Consider the following 17,863-nt stretch of genomic DNA (forward strand, 5'->3'; position numbering starts at 1 on the left):
CCAGTTAGTAGTTTTGGCTCTGTGGGCAGGTGCCTACTGCCTAGTGCTTCTGGCTAAAATAAATCATCGCCTTAAAGCTTTGTCAACCTATGAAAGCACAAAGTGCTCTAAAATCCCCAGGTAGATGGATGTCTTGAACTTGATAAAACAATGCCGCAAAACCTGCATTGCATCATGACGTTGGTCCACTGTGTATTATCAAGTTCAGAGTCAACACAGCCATTTACCCGGGGATTTTGGAGCACTTTGTGCTTCCGTACATCAACAAGCTTTATGGAGATAACTTCTTTAACATGACTTGACAATAATACAATTCTGATGTGATGACATATGCCAATAACAGGAAAATACACCTTTGTTCTCAAGGAACTATTAGGTTTATGCAGATGAATTATATGCAAATATGTTTTAATGTTTACGTAGTAGATCTACAAGCTCACAACACAAGGTTGTAGATCTATTTTCAAAGATGTTTTATGTTTTTATTTAGAGAATTTGAAAAAATGAAATAAAAATAATACAACTTCATGAACATTGTGGCCTTAACCGGTTTTGTTTTCTCATCTCTTCATTGTAAGCACTTTTAGCTGCAAGTTTTACAAGTGGTATAAAATACAAAGTTCTTTATTGTTATTTCTATAGTGTATAATATACACATTCATTATACTATATGGCTATGGGTATGTATAATCATGCAAGACAACTTATAACAATAATCATCATAAAGTATTACGTGGCACAAAAATACTCTAGCACCACCTTGTGGTGGGTGAATGTTTCACTAGACTTTGGGGTTTGCCTTAAGCTAGATGCAGAATAGATACACGCGTCCCCGCCCCCTCGCATCACGCAAGCAAAGCAAGGACAGCCAGCAAAGCAAGACGTGCAACAACAAGGCAGCATAACGGTTGGACTGGTCGTGTTGTGTCGTGCTGCTGCCGGGGTGATGTAATGTAATGTTTGCCGACTAGCAGCGCTCATCATCATCATCAGTGACTCTAGTCTACGGATGGCTGTGTGTGCGAGGCTCTGCGGAGTGGGTTCAGGCTCGCGGCGGTGCAGGAGGCGACAGCGACACAACCAAGCGGACCAGGGAGGAGGAGGAGGGGGAAGCAGCGACTCCTCCGACATGGATCTGGGGGACGAGGAGGAAGAGGAGCGGATCACCGCTGCCGTGTGTCAGAAGAGCGACAAGCAGCAGCAGCAACAAGCCCACAAGAACGGCTCTGGCTCTGGCGGCGGCCTGCTGCCTGCGATCTGCACCAGTGCTGCTGCTGCTGCTGCAGCAGGGCCCAGCAACACCAGCAGCAGTGGAGGTGACGCTTCCAGCGATTATGGCTGCAGCAGAGCGAGCAGCAACACAGCCAGTGGTGGCAAAAGTATTTACGTTTTTTGTACTTTAAAGTAAAAAGTATCGATGCTGCATTGCCAATGTAGAAATGGTCTCTGTTATGAAGTGAAAAGCTCCCAGAATTCAAGTACAAAACTGTTGGTATCAGAATGTACCTAAAGTACTCGTTATGCAGAATGTCCCGTTTCACGTTTTCAAGGTATACAATCATTACAATATCATGTATAAAATATATAAGATCATTTGAAAATAGCAGATCTACTAGCTCATTGTGAGCTTGTAGATCTGCTATTTTCAAATGGCCAACATTGGTGTATGGCTGAAGTGGTTAATGTATGTTTTGTAATAGGCTAATAATCGAAATCGACCAAGTAACTAAAGTATTCAAATAATCGTAGTGGAGTAAAAGTACAATATTTGGATCCGAAACGTAGTGGAGTAGAAGTAAAATGACAGAACATTGGAAATACTCAAGTAAAGTACAAATACTGCTCTACAAAGCCAGAGTGCAGTAACTATAAATTAAAAATGTGACACAAAACAAGGGTTTAAAACTGGTCAGAGATACAGGCATATAAGTGATATTACACTGATTGTATATCTGTTCATAAGCTAATTGTTTATCTCCCAATATCATGAAGGCTAAGCGAAGATAAGTTGGTGTGTCCAAAAACGTAGTTACTACACTCTGGCTTACAGTACTTGAGTAAATCAACTTTACACCAGTGTTTCTCAACCTTTTTTGTGCATGGGCACACTTTTCATGTCCCAAGAATCCATGGGCACACCAACATAATACGTGGGTGTAAATATCGTCACTGTCGGGAAGAAACCTTGTATCTCCAAGTTTCAAATGTGTAAGTTTCTTTGCAAAGTAAAGCCCTGCTTCATCATACAAGGCTGTCGCACAACAGTAGTGAAAACAGCAGATCTACAAGGCAAGCACACAACGCCTCACACCGCGAGGCGTTGTGTGCTTGTAGATCGGCTGTTTTCACTAGTTTAAATCATTTTTAAAATGATAAATACAATACTGGCTTTCAAGCAGTTTCAAGGGGCACACTTGACCCTTCTCAGGGACACACCAAAGGTCCCCATGCACAGTGGTTGAGAAACACTGCTTTACACCACTGACACTGAGCAACACAACGATGGGTCCTCTCCTCCCAATCCTCCAGAGTTGCTGCTGGAGCTGCCCCCGGAGCTGCTGGTGGAGATCTTCTCCCTGCTGCCCGGCACGGCGCTGCCCAGCGTGGCCCTGGTCTGCAAGCAGTTCAGACAGATCCTCAGCACCGAGACCATCTGGAGGAGGCGATGCACGGCAGGTCAGTAACCATAATAACGCAGCCACCCCAGCCAACAGTTTGGAAATGTTTGCACTTATACAATGTAGGCCACTGGTTCCCAAAACACCTGGTCGGGACCCATTTGTGGGTCGCAGAGACATTTTTATGGGTCCCTTAATTTCTGGTTACCTACATTTTGCCTACAAAAACACTCCCCAAAAAAGCTAAAAATGATTTTTCTAAGTGTCTAACCCTCATTAATAAATACATGCGAAATCTATGAAATTCCATGAATGATAAAACAAATGTTTGAGAACTTGTAGATCTGCTGTTTTCACTAGTTTGGGTCCTGGGCAAACGTCTAATTTCTCTTTTGCGTCTCGACCTGAAAAGTTTGGGAACCACTGCTGTAGGCAATCATATGAATAGCTGAGTACTGTAAATAAATAAATAAATGAACACGTTATGAATTATGATTGTGTAGCTACTAAGTAATACGTGTACTAGCTACCGATCATTCTGCTCTGGTCCCAGGAGAAGACAGTAAGCCTGTCTGTTCTCTGTCTTGTCAACAACAGATAGATCCCGTCCGTGCTTCTCGTGGCTCCTACAATATGAATTTCACTAAAAGCTTTTGTATTGATTTGCACGGGAATCGTGTAAGGACAAAATGCTCCTATTCATGGCATTGCACCAAGCAGTCACTCCATAGAGTGCGCCTGGGCCTGGCCCTACTACACGGCATGCAAGGAGAGAGGACCAATGAGCCATTGGAGGTTTTAACCTAATTTACTGACAGTTTGCGACTCATTAGTTCTAGCTGTCCCTGTGCGTTCCGCGTGTACTCGTTTCCTCCCGCAGAAGGGTGGGGGCATGGGGGTCAAGGAGGGATGAAGCGGGTGGTTGAGGCCACAGATATAAGAAGCTAGATGCCTCATTCGCCTCTGCAGTTCATTGGAGCGACGTGCAACAATTGTAGTCCGGCCTTCCTGGAAAAACTAAGGTACTGCTGCCAGTCAAGTGACTACTGGCCAATCACAGCGTGGAAGCGATGCACACGGATTCCCTTTGTCGCCCGATGCATATGCACCAGAGCCGAAGGAGGCATCTACCTTTCTATGGTTGAGGCGCCTTTCATGTGGGCGGACCGCTTTAAATAACTCCCAAAAACCCTCGTAATCTAGATGGCGGCGTGGCGTTGCCGTTAAACATTAGCCTTACAATCTCTGCACCTCAGGATCGAATCCCTCTCATCGCACTGTTTATTTATCATCTAATACCTATCGCGAATTGTTTTATTAGGATTAAGGTGAGGTTTAGGCAACGTTTTGTCGGCCCCAGCGACGCGGACCACTCGGCCCGTTTGGTGAGAACAGACTACAGCCGCAGTAGTTTGTTGGTTAGGCAAAAAAAAAAAACGGTTACAACGTCAGAGGTGCGCCGTCTCTAGCAGGCTTGACCAACGAGAGGCACCACTGAGCGAGCCACTAGGCGAGCAATTCACCGTGCCGAACGTTGGAAAGACCACTAGAGCCGACCGTTTGAGTTATGTACCAATAGGCACATACAGTAGGTAAATTATCGCCCATCCCAGGCAATGCCAGAGCCAAGCAGTATTTTCCACCACGGCTGTCCTCCTGGCATTTGATGTAAAGCATGACTAGGGGCGAAGCAGTTCCACGTGCGTCACAGAAATGGCGTAACACACAAACCCGGGAGGAAACGAAAGGTCGAGTCCGTTCCGCATAATGATGACTGTGAGTTCAGAATACTGGTCGTCTCCTTGGCTGCTCTACTCTTTTTCATGGCTTGCTGTTCTTTCAAAGAACTGCTTTAATAAAAAGAAATAAAGTAGGCTCTACTGAAATTATTTGTAGTCACTGTACCATTATGGATTATTCAGAACCGTTTCATTGTAGATAATCTCTCATCTCAACTGCCTCTTCATTTCTTTGTTGCTTATTGCTTTGCATGACATTTAAGATGATTCGAAACCTGAATATTCGAGCCACACAAAAAAAGTTCACTTGTGAGTTTTGCTTATAATAATCAGGTCCAGTAGTCATTTATTTAGGCCACTAATCTCAGATTGCATTTGGGATCATCATGTGTGCTTGCACAATATTATGTTTATGAGCTAATGGCTGGCCAGCTTTACTCATGGCTTGACTGTAATTTTACCTTTGTAGAGTTTGGCATGAAGGAGGACCTGCGGAAGATGGAAGTGGGGGGTGTATCCAGTCGGGAACTCTATGTTAAACGTGAGCCTTTCTGTCTGTCTGGTGTCTGGTGTCAGCTGTTCTAGTCATGTGTCATTGTCTCATGTCACCCAGCATCAATTCATTCACTTGTTGCCTCTCCATCTCTATCTGTCTACACACACACACACACATCTATATCTGGGTTGCATAATATCAGGAAAACAAGTTGTAAATATGATGATGGGGTCTGCTGTAATGGAGAATATTAAGTTACAGCTTGATTTGACCAGAATAATAAAAGAAAGACGGTCATACTCATATAATGGACAATTAAATACAGATTATTTTTATCTGGCATTTTACAGCCACAAATGTTTTGGCCATCTGCATCTGGCCTTCATCAGTGTTAATTAGCTTGATTTAGTCAGTAATCGTATTTCTTTGGGTATTGCTTGCTGGGTTGTTTGCCGAAAAAGTGTGGGTCGTATACTTTTTCATCTGGTTACTTTTTCATCTGGTCGGACAGAAACCTAACTCCATTTTATAAAACTGTTTGTCTTTTTTTCGTAATGTAAAGACCCTACTTGATCAATCTACACAGCGTCACACAAAAGCATCATAAGTTGCAGATCCGCATGTGGCACATTTTGCCACATTTTGTCGATCTGCTTCTTTAGCTACTTTTGAATTTGAATCCTGAGAAGATTTGGACATAATGAGGTTTCCACCCGACCGAGACGATCTGTTAAGGGGAGGCATAATGGCAACAAAAAAATATACCTCAAATCATTCCATGCTATTAAGGGTTACTTAATGTATAAGAGCACAGTGGTCCCCTCATGGTCTCACTGTGCTCTCCCAACACCTGCGGTGTACTCACTCATTGGGCCCTGTCCAGGTGTCAACCCTCGGGTGAAGTCTGGGCGCTTTATGAAGCTCCTTCCCGACTACGAGCACATGGACTACCGTGATGTATACATGTACTGTATGTACTGTGCCGTGCCTCTACTATGATGGCCTTTTGTTGCCTGGCTGCAGCGTGTGAGGATTTCTTTGTGTGACACTTTTTCTTTTCTTTTTTTAACAAGCAAAATGGCTGATAAAAGGTCTTCTTCATCACCATTTGCAGTTGTGATGATAATGTGTGAGCCCAGCAGTCTACAGTAGAATCCTGGGCTGCAGGGCTGTGATTACTTTACACTAGATTGATGCACCTGTGTGTGTGACTGTGCACGTCACCTGTGTGTGCAGTGCACGTCTCAAACCTTAGCCTACATGGGGCTTATCGACCGCCTTAAAAAAACATAAATGTTCGTCTGAGAAGTCGCACATCTTAACCACTTTCACAACCTGCCGTCCCTATTTTGGCCATGTCATTAGGCAAAACCCTTTTTTTCCTTTTTCTTAAATAGTGAAAATAGTCAAACTAAAAGCTTACAACGCATCACTTGTTAGCTTTTAGATCTGCTATTATAGCTAACATTGTGCAACACTGCGATGAGATATAAAGAAGGACATAAGCGGTTACGTCAGTTGCAGATATAACCATCTCATCACAATTCATATCATATCTACGTATGTCCAACAAATTAACTGTCATGGTCTGCCTCTGTCCAAACACCATGTTTGTGTCAACATTGTTTCTGTTTCATCTACACATGGTACTGCACATAACGGATACAGGTCAGGTGGGTGTTAGGGACATCTGGCCCCTCTATGTAAAATTAGCTATGTAGTCCAAAATGTTAAAACAGGGGGGAAAGAATGGTCTTAAGTAATGCACGGTACGTCATCATCAGACTTAATTTCATCCTTCAACTTGACTGGATATACAGTTTTGTTGTCGAATGTTTAAGCATGTAATGATATTGTATTCTTTTGTATACTTTTTTCAAATACTTTATTTCTAAACATTTTGGACAAACTAGACAATTTTACATCGAGGTGCCCAGATAGTCCCTAGTGGCCCTGCTGACCTGTTACCCACATAACATCATACAGTGAAGCAATGGTTCTCAACCTTTTCAGGCCGTAACCCCGCCAAGACAATCATATTTGAACTGGGGACCCCCACCCCTGATTCGGTTCCACAGATAAATATTGTGGAAATTCTTTTTTGAATATAGACCATTTCTTTTGGGAAAATGTTTGCCTCTTTCTTATATTATTTGACAATTTGGCCAATGTTTGACCAGTTTTATAGTATAGTTTGTTGATTACCCTTGATGCAGTAATGGTCTTTTCTTTTCTTCTTCTTGTTTTTTTAGGTAATAAAAAGGTCTTAAAAGTTATTAAATTGTCACTTCACCTGTCATCTGGGGACCCCCACCACCCACAATCACGTAGGGGGGGGGGGGGGGTTTGAGGTTTGAGAACCACTGCACTGTAGGCTCTGAGGGGAGACATAATGATATTCAATGTTTCTGTGTTGCAGTGCTTCACCCATATAGAAATGTCCTGGGTCTCTGGCAGCCAGACATAGGCCCGTATGGAGGACTGCTCAATGTTGTCGTGAGTATGCAGAAAACACATTTACACAACATTTACCATTCAAGACAAACATTACAAGCTCTCTTTGATGTACAACAACTAATGCAGGAAATATTCTTATTAACACCATCCACCAGCCAAAGGCTTGTTCATGTTTCTTTTTCGTATGACATACAGTAATAATAATAATAGCTCAGATTTATATAGCGCTTTTCTAAGTACCCAACGTCGCACATAGGAGGCGAGTGTTTGCCTATTCTAACTGCAGCTTTGGCAGGGAACTATTCATCATTTTTTTTTTTTTATGTTTTAACATAATTGAATTGAACCCAAGTGGAACTGTGAGGTTACAGGGAGAAGAGATGAAGAAGGTGGAGGATTTTAAGTACAGTGTGGAAAAGAGGTGAAGAGACAAGTGCAAGCAGGTTAGACTGGGTTGAGAAAAGGTGTCAGAGGTGATTGGTGATGATAGGAGACTATCTTCAAGATTGAAAGGGAAGGTGTACAAAACAGTGGTGAGACCAGATGTGTTGTTTGGTATTAAGCCCCTTTTCGACTGCAGCTTTAGGCCAGTGGAAAAGGGGCTTTAGAGACAGTCGCACTGTGGAAAAGACTGGAAGCAGAGTTGGAGGTAGCAGAGACTAAAATGTTACTTCTCTCTGGGAGTTACAAGGATGGATAGGATCAGGAACTAATACATTAGAGGGACAACGCATTTTAGATGTCTTGGAGATAAAGCCATAGAGGCCAGACTAAGATGGTTTACATTGGGCATTTACAGAAGAGATATCCAGAGTATATCGGTAGAAGGATTCTGAGGTTGGAACCAAAGAGGAGATTTATGGATGTAGTGAAAGAGGACATGAAGTTTTTTTTTTTGTGAAAGAAGATAATGCAGAGGTCAGGGTGAGATGGAGACCGATGATTCGCTGTGGTGACCCCTGAAGGGAACAGCTGAAAGGAAAATATAAGTTCATGAAATATTGGAAGTACCTATTTAGTCCAGAGTTTCCTGACTTTCCTCCGCTGCTTAGTGCTTTTGGCTAGTGGATGCCAAAGTCTTTTCCAAAGTTCTTGTTATTGTAAGTGATCCTGTGCCATGTCAGGTGGACGGTATGTTCATCATTGGCTGGATGTACCTGCCACCGCATGACCCTCGCGTGGAGGACCCCATGAGGAGACGGCCACTGTTTCGCATCCACATGTGGGAGACCAAAAAGGCCTCTGTGGAGTGTATGTACGGACACAAGGGCCCCCACAAAGGAGACATACAGGTGAGCCCTCCAAAAGAAAGAACAACGGGACATCATGAGAGAATTCTAGTTTAACCATTTTAACCAGTTTAAACCTCAGGTTTCTGCCTATAATGTCATGCCCAAAATAGGGATTTCCTGGAATCCTTTTTTTTTTTTGGGCATGTCATTATAGGCAGAAATGTTCCAGGATTTCAAGTCCTCATATGACGAAGTATAAAGGTTTTAAGTATACCGTATATGAGATCTGAGCCTGAGAGAATTTTGAGTGGCAGCGCCAATGATCTCAAGTGTATTCATCTCCGCTCATTAATATTTCATAACCTAAAATATTTAGAATGCAAGGTTAGTGATTTGCATGTTGTGTGAGTGAGCTTTTAGGTTGGATTTATTTTCTCTATTCGTTGCATGATGAGGTATTAAGGGCTTAAGTGCTCAAGATCACAGTGCTTGAGAGAATTTTGAGTGGCAGCACCAGTGATCTCAGGTGTAATCTCAGATAATGAATGTTTCATAACTGATGTGTTTGGAATGCAAGGTTAGCGATTTGTAAACATGCCGTCTCTTCTGACATCAATCAAATCTGCCATTTTCAGGCCGTGAAGAATGATGAGTTCTCCACCAAATGCAACCAGACTGATCATCACCGCATGCCAGGAGGGAGACAAGAGGTGAAATGGGAAAGTTGTGGGTCTTGTTTTTTTTGTGTGTGTCTACTCTACAACAGCAATTCCAACCTGTGGGCTGCAAGGTGCTATTGCAAGTTATTTTTTTCTTTACTCGTATACTATTGAAAACATTCAATACTGATATTGAATGTTTTTGGGTGCTACTTTATATGTGGATGAATTGAATACCAAGGACCCCAATGCGTGTGTTTGCAGGAGTTCAGGACGTGGTTGGAGGAGGAGTGGGGCCGGACGCTTGAGGACATCTTCCACGAGCACATGCAGGAGCTCATCCTCATGAAGTTCATCTACACCAGCCAATATGAGTATGATTCTTATCATCTACACCAGCCAATATGAGTATGATACTTATCATCTACACCAGCCAATATGAGTATGATTCTTATCATCTACACCAGCCAACATGAGTATGATTCTTATCATCTACACCAGCCAATATGAGTATGATTCTTATCATCTACACCAGCCAATATGAGTATGATTCTTATCATCTACACCAGCCAATATGAGTATGATTCTTATCATCTACACCAGCCAATATGAGTATGATTCTTATCATCTACACCAGCCAATATGAGTATGATTCTTATCATCTACACCAGCCAATATGAGTATGATTCTTATCTCATGAGAACACACAGGAGCCCATCCTCATTTATCTGTAAATTCCACGTGTGTGTGTGTGTGTGTGTGTGTGTGTGTGTGTGTGTGTGTGTGTGTGTGTGTGTGTGTGTGTGTGCGCGCGTGCGTGTGTACACCTGTCTTACATTTTCATACCTACAATTTTTTTTATCCCTTTCAATCTTTCATTTTTTCTCTAAACTGTAACATAAAGCCCTAATCGCACACTGCTTTGTTCAACAGTAACTGCCTGACCTACCGGCGGATCTACCTGCCTCCTCAGTTGCCCTCTGACCTGTTGAAGCCAGGCCTCTTCAAGGGCACGTATGGCAGCCACGGCCTGGAGATTGTCATGCTTAGCTTTCACCAGACGACTGCCAGAGCCACTAAACTCACTGTGAGTACCAGAGTAGATCCAAGTATTAATTGGCAAGACAGGTTACGTGAAATAGTCGGCGTGGCCCTGATCAAAATTACAATATTTTCTTTGAAATGTAGTGGATTAAAAGTTATGTTTCCCAAAGAAAATAACACCTGGTGTGAAGTGAGCTGTGCTATTTATGAGTTAATTTCATGGCTTTGTCCATCATCTGGACAAAGCCAGATGATAAAGCTTACGTAGCTCCTTCTAGCACAAGTAAAGCACAGAGAAAAAAGTAAATGTGAATCATTACTGTCCACCAATGCTTTGGAGTTTTGCGTTGAGCCAGTTTGTGTAACCACCTAACCAGTAAGTGGTCTCACAGTATTCTAGGTAACGTACTTCGCTCATACCCAGCTTGTATATGAGATGTGCCTGTGACGTGTCACCAGCCAGCTCGATACAGCTCCCAGTGGTGCATGGATTAATGTTGTCAGTCGCCATGACTGATTCGCAGCGCGACATGTTTAGAAGCATCTTCCATAAACGTGACTGTTCTCAGAAATGTCATAAAAACAAAGGTCAATGCCTCAAATCTGTTGGCTGTATGTGGAGCACAGCAGCAACATACGTTTTAGAAGGATAGTACCTAAACATCACCATTAAAACCCATTTAGAACGGGTACACATTATTGTGTATCATTATTTTATGCTTTAACTATTGAAAAATAGCAGATAAACAAGCTCACAGCGTGACACCGAGTGCCGCGCTGCGAGCTTGTAGATCTGCTATTTTTGAAAAATCATGAAAATTAGAATTTTGACACGATTCTATAAAAGTGTCTTTTGAATCCTTCTAAGTTTTTTTGAAAAACCTATGTTTCTATGTCAGCAATCTGGCTAGCCATCGTCAAAGAAAAGGTCGTTTTCACTTAACTGGAGCTCAGTTAGTCTGTTCTTGAGAGACTACTCTCAAGAACAGTGGTTCTCAAACCTTTTCATGTGAAGGACCCCCAAACTGATATGTATTTGGCCACGGACCCGCATCTCAAAATATTTAGTTCCAGGGACCACCCAGAAGCAAGATTTGAGTTACAAACGTTCGCTTTAAAAATACATATATTCAAAGATTTGCACACACTTTAACGACTTTTTCAAAAATAGCAGATCTACAAGCGAGCTTGTATATCTGCTATTTTTCAATAGCTAAAGCATTCAATAATTCTAGGCCTAAATGGGTTTAAACTTTCACCGTCATGAGATTCTATCTTGCTTTATTCCATTCCATGCCTATAGGGCGATCCTAACGTTCCAGCAGGCCAGCTGACACTGGACGTGGACCTGAGCCGTCCCGTGGTCCTCCCGGACTTGGAGCGGCAGCGCAGCATCGAGGAGCTGTCCCGCCTGGTGCAGGGCATCCACGAGGAGGTGCAGAGGGAGGCACAGAGACAGGCCACGACGGACGCTCCGGCCGTGGACACTCCTCCTCCGCCCACGGACGTGCCAGACTCGCCCCCCACGGACCAGCAGCAGCAGCAGGAGGAGGTGGGAGTGCAGGGGGCTTGCGGTGGTGGCAACGGTGGTGGTGGTGGTGGTGGTGCTGTCGCCGGAGCAGAGCGGATGGAGGATGAGTCTTCTGCAGCCTGTTCAGGGAGCTGCCAGCCTGGCCCCGGCAGTAGCACCAATCCCCCTGACGCCCAGCCCTTCGTCCTGCCTCTGGGGGTCATGGCCCGCAATGAGGTGTACCCTCGCACCTGCAGGAAGTGGTGAGTCTCTAGTGCAGGGGTTCCCAAACCTTTTTGTCTCAGGGCACCCAATAAATATTTTTTTTAAATCTGAGGCACCCCTACATTATAATTTTCACTCCCAGCACCTTATATTTATAGCATATCGTCGTTGTCGGGTGGAAACCATGTATGTCCAAAACCGTTCGTTTTGTATTCATCATCTATAAAATGTGATGCGAGCCGTTGTGTGCTTGTAGATCTGCTGTTTTCACTAGTTTTGTGCGACGGTCTTGTATGATGAAGCAGAGCAAAAGACGTACACATTTGAAACTTGGAGATACAAGGTTTCTGCCCGACAGTGACGATATTTTAGTGATTATGTTGGGAGGAAAACATTGAGATAATAGCCATTTTGGTTAGAACTTTGTACTTCAAGTTTAAAATTATACTAAATAATATAAGTGTCCAAATAAATTCCAAATATTATCAAATGATCTCGCGGCACCCCTGGACTGCCGTCGCGGCACCCCAGGGTGCCCCGTCACCCACTTTGAAAACCCCTGCTCTAGTGGGATGTAGTTAATCTGTAATTAATCAAGGTTGGCTCCTATTCCACTTATATAACACATAACAGTAGGCTCAATTACGGTAGAATTAAACACACCAACATGTTGATCTTTTTGTTTCTTTTCTTTTCTAAAATATATGAACTAATTTACCGCTATTAAAAACATCGACTTTCGAGGTTGTCTGCCACGTTGTCCTTACCTTTTAACGTGGGCGCGTGCGTGCACATCGCGCACGATCTTTGCACGGATCATGCACCAGGCGTGTGTACACCCGATCACAGCTTTCAAATAAAAACATCCCATTGAGAAAAGACGCTTCTGGGGGCACCCGCTGGCCTAGTGGTCAAGGCGCATACCACATACTAGGCTATGATGCCTGCTGGCGTCGCCGGTTCGATTCCCGATCCGGACGACCTTTGCCACATGTCATTCCCCATTTCTCCCCATTTCCTGTCAGTCTACTATCCTATCAAATAAAGGCATAAAAAGCCCCAAAAAACAAATCTTTAAAAAAGAAAAAAGACGCTTCCATCGCTGAGCTCCGTCTACTGCTGTTTACATGAAAGCTAGCGTTAGCTGAGCTCTGGTCCCACCCCCGACCGGATACAGAAACCATATCCGGTCGGATACGGAAGCACTTTTTCGCAGGTGATTAGAGCCCGATTAGCGATAAACAGCGATTATACTTTTAGATGTTTTATAGCGATTAAAGCATATTAAATTCTCGAACATAGGCTTTTTCTTGGGATTAAAAAGTTAAAGTTATACCATGTAACTTCTTTTATAAAACAAATCTTAAAATTGTCCTAACTGTTAAATCGCTAAAGTTTTAGAACCCCCACTCCGTTATTTTCAGCTTCTAAAGCCTTCTCTTTATGTTTTCTATGATCCCTACCGGGGACCGGTTTTCGCGGAAATATTGCGACATCACACTACCGGCCAATCACAGCGAGGGTTATACACTGCCGGCCAATCACAGCGCATCTTGAAGTGGGGTCGCTATGGCGGCCATATTTGTAGTCGCCCGTGTGTCTCTTTACTCAAAAGGTAATCTCGCCTACCAGGCAGGGTGAAGTAGTCCGTTTCTCCGCAATGCCTGAACGCACAGGAACCAGGGACCCCTCTAAAGATAGCTCTCGGCGTTGTGGAGGCAGACGCGGGGGTGTGAAGGTACGAAAAACGGCCGAAAGACGCGGACGAGACCGCGGTTTGCTATAGGGCTACTGACCACTAGTTGGGCATCTTACACAGTATAGCTTTAAACCCAGAAATCTTTACAACTTTCAACCTGGCATCCCTAATTTGCGGTCTTATTTCCTTTCACCCAGAACAGTGCTTTTGTCCCGGTCGGTAGAGAAGGGCGGAGAAGAACGTGATCTGGATAAATCCATTTTCATGAATTTCATAACATGCAAAATGCAAAACCGGATTTCCTGATTGAGTTATCCACCGATGCATTATGGGAATTCAAGTTTTTCTTCAGTTACACGCTACGGTTTATTATACAATCTCATCAACTTCGTCAGTCTCGCCAACGGCACTCGGTGACATCAACGAGTTTGACGAGGCGCCTCGCCGTTGGCATCGTTTGAGTTAATCACACATATCTCGCCCCCCTAGTGGCGAAAAAAGGACTTCTGGGAACTCCGATTAATCACACATTAAGAAGATATTTTCTAATACTCGTCATGAGTCGATTCTCATACACTGTCAGTTGTTCTGCTGGCACGTCCACATGTGCACATGTGTGACGTCATTAAATGACCTGGGAATAAAACACCATGTGAAACTGCTTTGCATCACAACACATTGTGAGCATTTTACTTTCAAAATTCAACTTTGATGTGTAATTTGTGGTAGGACATGTTCTTGTTAATGGAGTAATGAGGCTCATGCCTACAATGACTATGAATCAATCACCCAGTAGTAACACAAGCGTAATTTGGTAGGGTTTTTGGGTTTTAAAAACCCAAGGGCCCCCCCTAGTGGCGAAAATAAAATGTCATTTTTGTAATGTGGCCCACCGGTTCAGAAGTTTGAGTATCCCTGGTCTACGTTACTGACACCATTGTGACCCATAGCAAGCTGTTACCATAGGGGGAGCCATTTTACAGGAGACCCATAGACCAAGGAGAGCATAACACGGGTGGCCCAATTATACTTCGTCGCATGCCGCTGTGTGACACATCTAGAAGCTCACGAAGCTCCTCATAAAAAAAATATATGATTTCCCTAAAGAATCTAGCCGTGGCAGCCCAGAATCAAGGAGCGGTGGCCGCCATGGTAAAATGCATATAGGGGAAACACTGGTAATAGTTCACTAGTAAAGACTGCACCTTCAAACAAAAGAGATTTAAGTTTAGAATGAAAAGGCATCATGTGTGAGGATAGGATATCCGTGGTCAGTATGTTGTGGTAGGTAGAGTGCAAGGAAGGATGGAGGAGAGAGAGACACACTGGAAGAGAAATTCTGAATTGAACGTCATTCCCATCTGAATCCCATCTTTTAAAAAAAAGAAATGAGACGGCTGCAAATCAAGAGTTTATTTGTGTAAACTGTAAAAACGTGCCCTTATCTTACACGTCCTCTGTATCATTTAACCGGCCGCTGTAACTCAATAAGTCGGATCATGTGGATCTCGAGATGCACATCGGGAACGTTGTGGTTCCATTATGGATCTCACACTTAATGTGGCCAGCTGCCTGTGATATGTCAATCATCGATGTCGATGACACATCTATGACATATGAGTCCTATGACTCCAAATGTGTGACTCCCAAGATTTGAGCCTATTCAGAGCCTTCCATTATAAAAAGATTAAACGTGTGCATATTTCCTTGTATGGCCTGTTCTGTCCGTGACATCAGCTATGGTGATATGTACTTTCTATGACGTTAGTTCTTGTGTGACGTTGGTCTCTTACTACGGACAAAGGGACACGGACATAGGGACACACAAAGCCAGATGTAGGAGCGGTCCCCAGTTTGACTCCTGGGTCGGATGGACCATTTGTGTCTTTCCCCTCCCCCTGTTTCCAGTATCTCTCCACTGAGAATAAAGCAGGAAAATACATCTTTACAAAATATATAGATTTCTAAAGTTTAAAACGTGAAAAGATACTGTATATAATTGTGGAGGTACCTCTGTGGCCTACTGGCAGCATCCGCAAGACATTTTGGTGCAGATCGGTCGACCGATTTGCAAGATTAGCTATAAATCAAGATGTGCATTAATTTGTTTAAAACTCTAAATTCATGCTCTCAAACTTCCTCAGTATTGTTTTAATGCTGCTGTAACAAATACAAAAAGATACAGTTTATTATTATTATGCAGGACCAGCATCCACACATCCATCATCATTCTTTAGCGTTCATATTCAGGCACAGCTAATGTATTGTTTCACTAATGCTTTGACATTCTCTCCTCCCAGCTTCTACGGGACGGGTCTGATTGCCGGCCACGGCTTCACGAGCCCAGAGCGCACCCCGGGGCTGTTTGTGCTCTTTGACGAGGACCGCTTTGGCTTCATCTGGCTGGATTTAAAGTCCTTCAGCCTCTATAGTCGACTGACGGACCAGCTAGCGCACGCTCACGCCCCGACCATGGAGCGCTTTGAGGCCATGCTGCGCAACATGCAGTCCTGGACATCATGATCGGCCCAGGCCCCAAGCCCTCGCTGAGATCCCCCCCCCCCCACACACACACACACACACAGCGCAATGCCGACGGGATAATTCATACTAAAGCCTGGTTTATGCTTGGTTGCTCGGATCTACAAGCTCACAAACGTATCACACTGCGACGCGTTGTGAGCTTACAGTGTTTTCAGCACGCAACACCTGTGCGCAACCACACATTTTAAGCATAAGTCGGAACAACCGCGCGGATCGATTGTAGTGTTTTCAACTGAACAAAGCGCGTCAAGCACTTTTCTTCAATCGAACATATCGTCGTTGCCGGGTGGAAACCTCGTATCTCCAAGTTTCAAATGAGTCGCAAAGTAAAGCCCTGCTTCATCGTACAAGGCCGTTGTGCAAAAGTAGTGAAAACAGCAGAGGCGTTGTAGATCGGCTGTGTTCACTAGTTTAACTCATTTTTAAAATGATAAATGCAAAACGAACGGTTTTGGACATACAGGGTTTTCACCCGACAACGACGATATGTTGGCTTTGTTAAGTCGTTCAGCGCGGTTGTTCCCACCAAGTATGAATTCGTCTTGAATTCCATCACGTGCACACAGGTCACCTTTTTTTTTTTTCCTTTCCCTGAAAAAAAAAAAACCACAACCACTATTAGCTAATGTTCTTAATCTTCCGGGGTTGCAGTTACTGCCCCCATGGGCTTTTTACAGTCTGATGAAGCTACTCATATTAGCCACCCCTTGTACATGCACTTTGAATGGCCTCTCTCTTATTATCACCTCACCTCCGTACAACCTCAGTGTCGCGGGCGCAGCATGCTAACAGGTCACATGACTGAAGAAGTTGTCCTCAAAAACAGCTACAGTATTTATTTATTTATTTATTCCCCCCAGCCCCGGAGAAGTGGACTGAAACGAACGGTGTGTGTTGTATGGAGCAAACTTGTATGTGCCTCTGATTCCATCATGTACACCACGTCTGTACCGCGCACAGTGCTTAAAAAGAGATGTCCTATATATTCTGCTCTAATGGCACTATAATTATTTTAATGGCCCACATATTTGCATGCTGCATTTTGTTTTAGACCTAATTGCATTGTACTAAAGCCCATGTCTGCAGTATGACAATATGCCATTTTCTTGTTTGTAAGGCAGCTAATTGCCTCACTTTTGATTTTAGTTTTGTTGCTTTAAAACCCATTTAGAACGGGTACACATTATTGTGTATCATTATTTTATGCTTTAACTATTGAAAAATAGCAGATATACAAGCTCACAGCTGCGAGCTTGTAGATCTGCTATTTTTGAAAAATCGTGAAACTTAATTTTGACCCGATTCTATAAGTGTCTTTTGAATCCTTCTAAGGTGTTTTGAAAAACCTATGTTTCTCTATCAGCAATCTGGCTAGCCATCGCCAAAGAAAAGGTCCTTTTCACTTAACTGGAGCTCAGTTAGTCTGTTCTTGAGAGACTACTATGTCAGTGGTTCTCAAACCTTTTCATGTGAAGGACCACCACAATTATATTTATTTGGCCAGGGACCCCCATCTCAAAATATTTAGTTCCAGGGACCCCCCAGAAGCAAAATTTGAGTTACAAAAGTTCTCTTTAAAAATACATATATTCAAAGATTTGCACACATTTTCACAACTTTTTCAAAAATAGCAGATCTGC

The 17,863-nt window shown here is 43.4% G+C and overlaps 1 protein-coding gene across 2 annotated transcripts; it reads left to right on the plus strand.

The window, feature by feature from the left end:
• Window positions 1-918: 918 nt before the first annotated feature.
• fbxo31 (F-box protein 31) lies at window positions 919-16,247 on the plus strand. 2 transcript variants are annotated; one of them, XM_080737461.1, is made up of 11 exons: window positions 919-1,379; window positions 2,530-2,676; window positions 4,827-4,898; window positions 5,737-5,823; window positions 7,273-7,349; window positions 8,435-8,602; window positions 9,178-9,252; window positions 9,466-9,575; window positions 10,135-10,288; window positions 11,549-12,018; window positions 15,980-16,247. In XM_080737461.1, exons 1-11 carry the CDS (start codon window positions 1,010-1,012, stop codon window positions 16,200-16,202), a joined length of 1,953 nt encoding a protein of 650 aa, XP_080593587.1. In that variant the 5' UTR covers window positions 919-1,009; the 3' UTR covers window positions 16,203-16,247. The 2 variants fall into 2 exon arrangements, with proteins under 2 accessions (XP_080593587.1, XP_080593588.1); XM_080737462.1 differs by lacking the exon at window positions 5,737-5,823.
• The last annotated feature ends 1,616 nt before the right edge of the window (window positions 16,248-17,863 follow it).

Source organism: Nannobrachium achirus (assembly GCF_963921795.1).
Source record: "Nannobrachium achirus genome assembly, chromosome: 11".
NCBI classification, from domain to species: domain Eukaryota; kingdom Metazoa; phylum Chordata; class Actinopteri; order Myctophiformes; family Myctophidae; genus Nannobrachium; species Nannobrachium achirus.

What these genes read in the sequence shown, in the direction of transcription:
- fbxo31 (XM_080737461.1), top strand. Translation starts at nt 1,010, where the DNA reads ATGGCTGTGTGTGCGAGGCTCTGCGGAGTGGGTTCAGGCTCGCGGCGG. An exon ending in GAGGAGGCGATGCACGGCAG is followed by an intron (nt 2,677 to 4,826) that starts GTCAGTAACCAT and finishes TTACCTTTGTAG; the next exon opens with AGTTTGGCATGAAGGAGGAC. An exon ending in ATCTACACCAGCCAATATGA is followed by an intron (nt 9,576 to 10,134) that starts GTATGATTCTTA and finishes TTTGTTCAACAG; the next exon opens with TAACTGCCTGACCTACCGGC.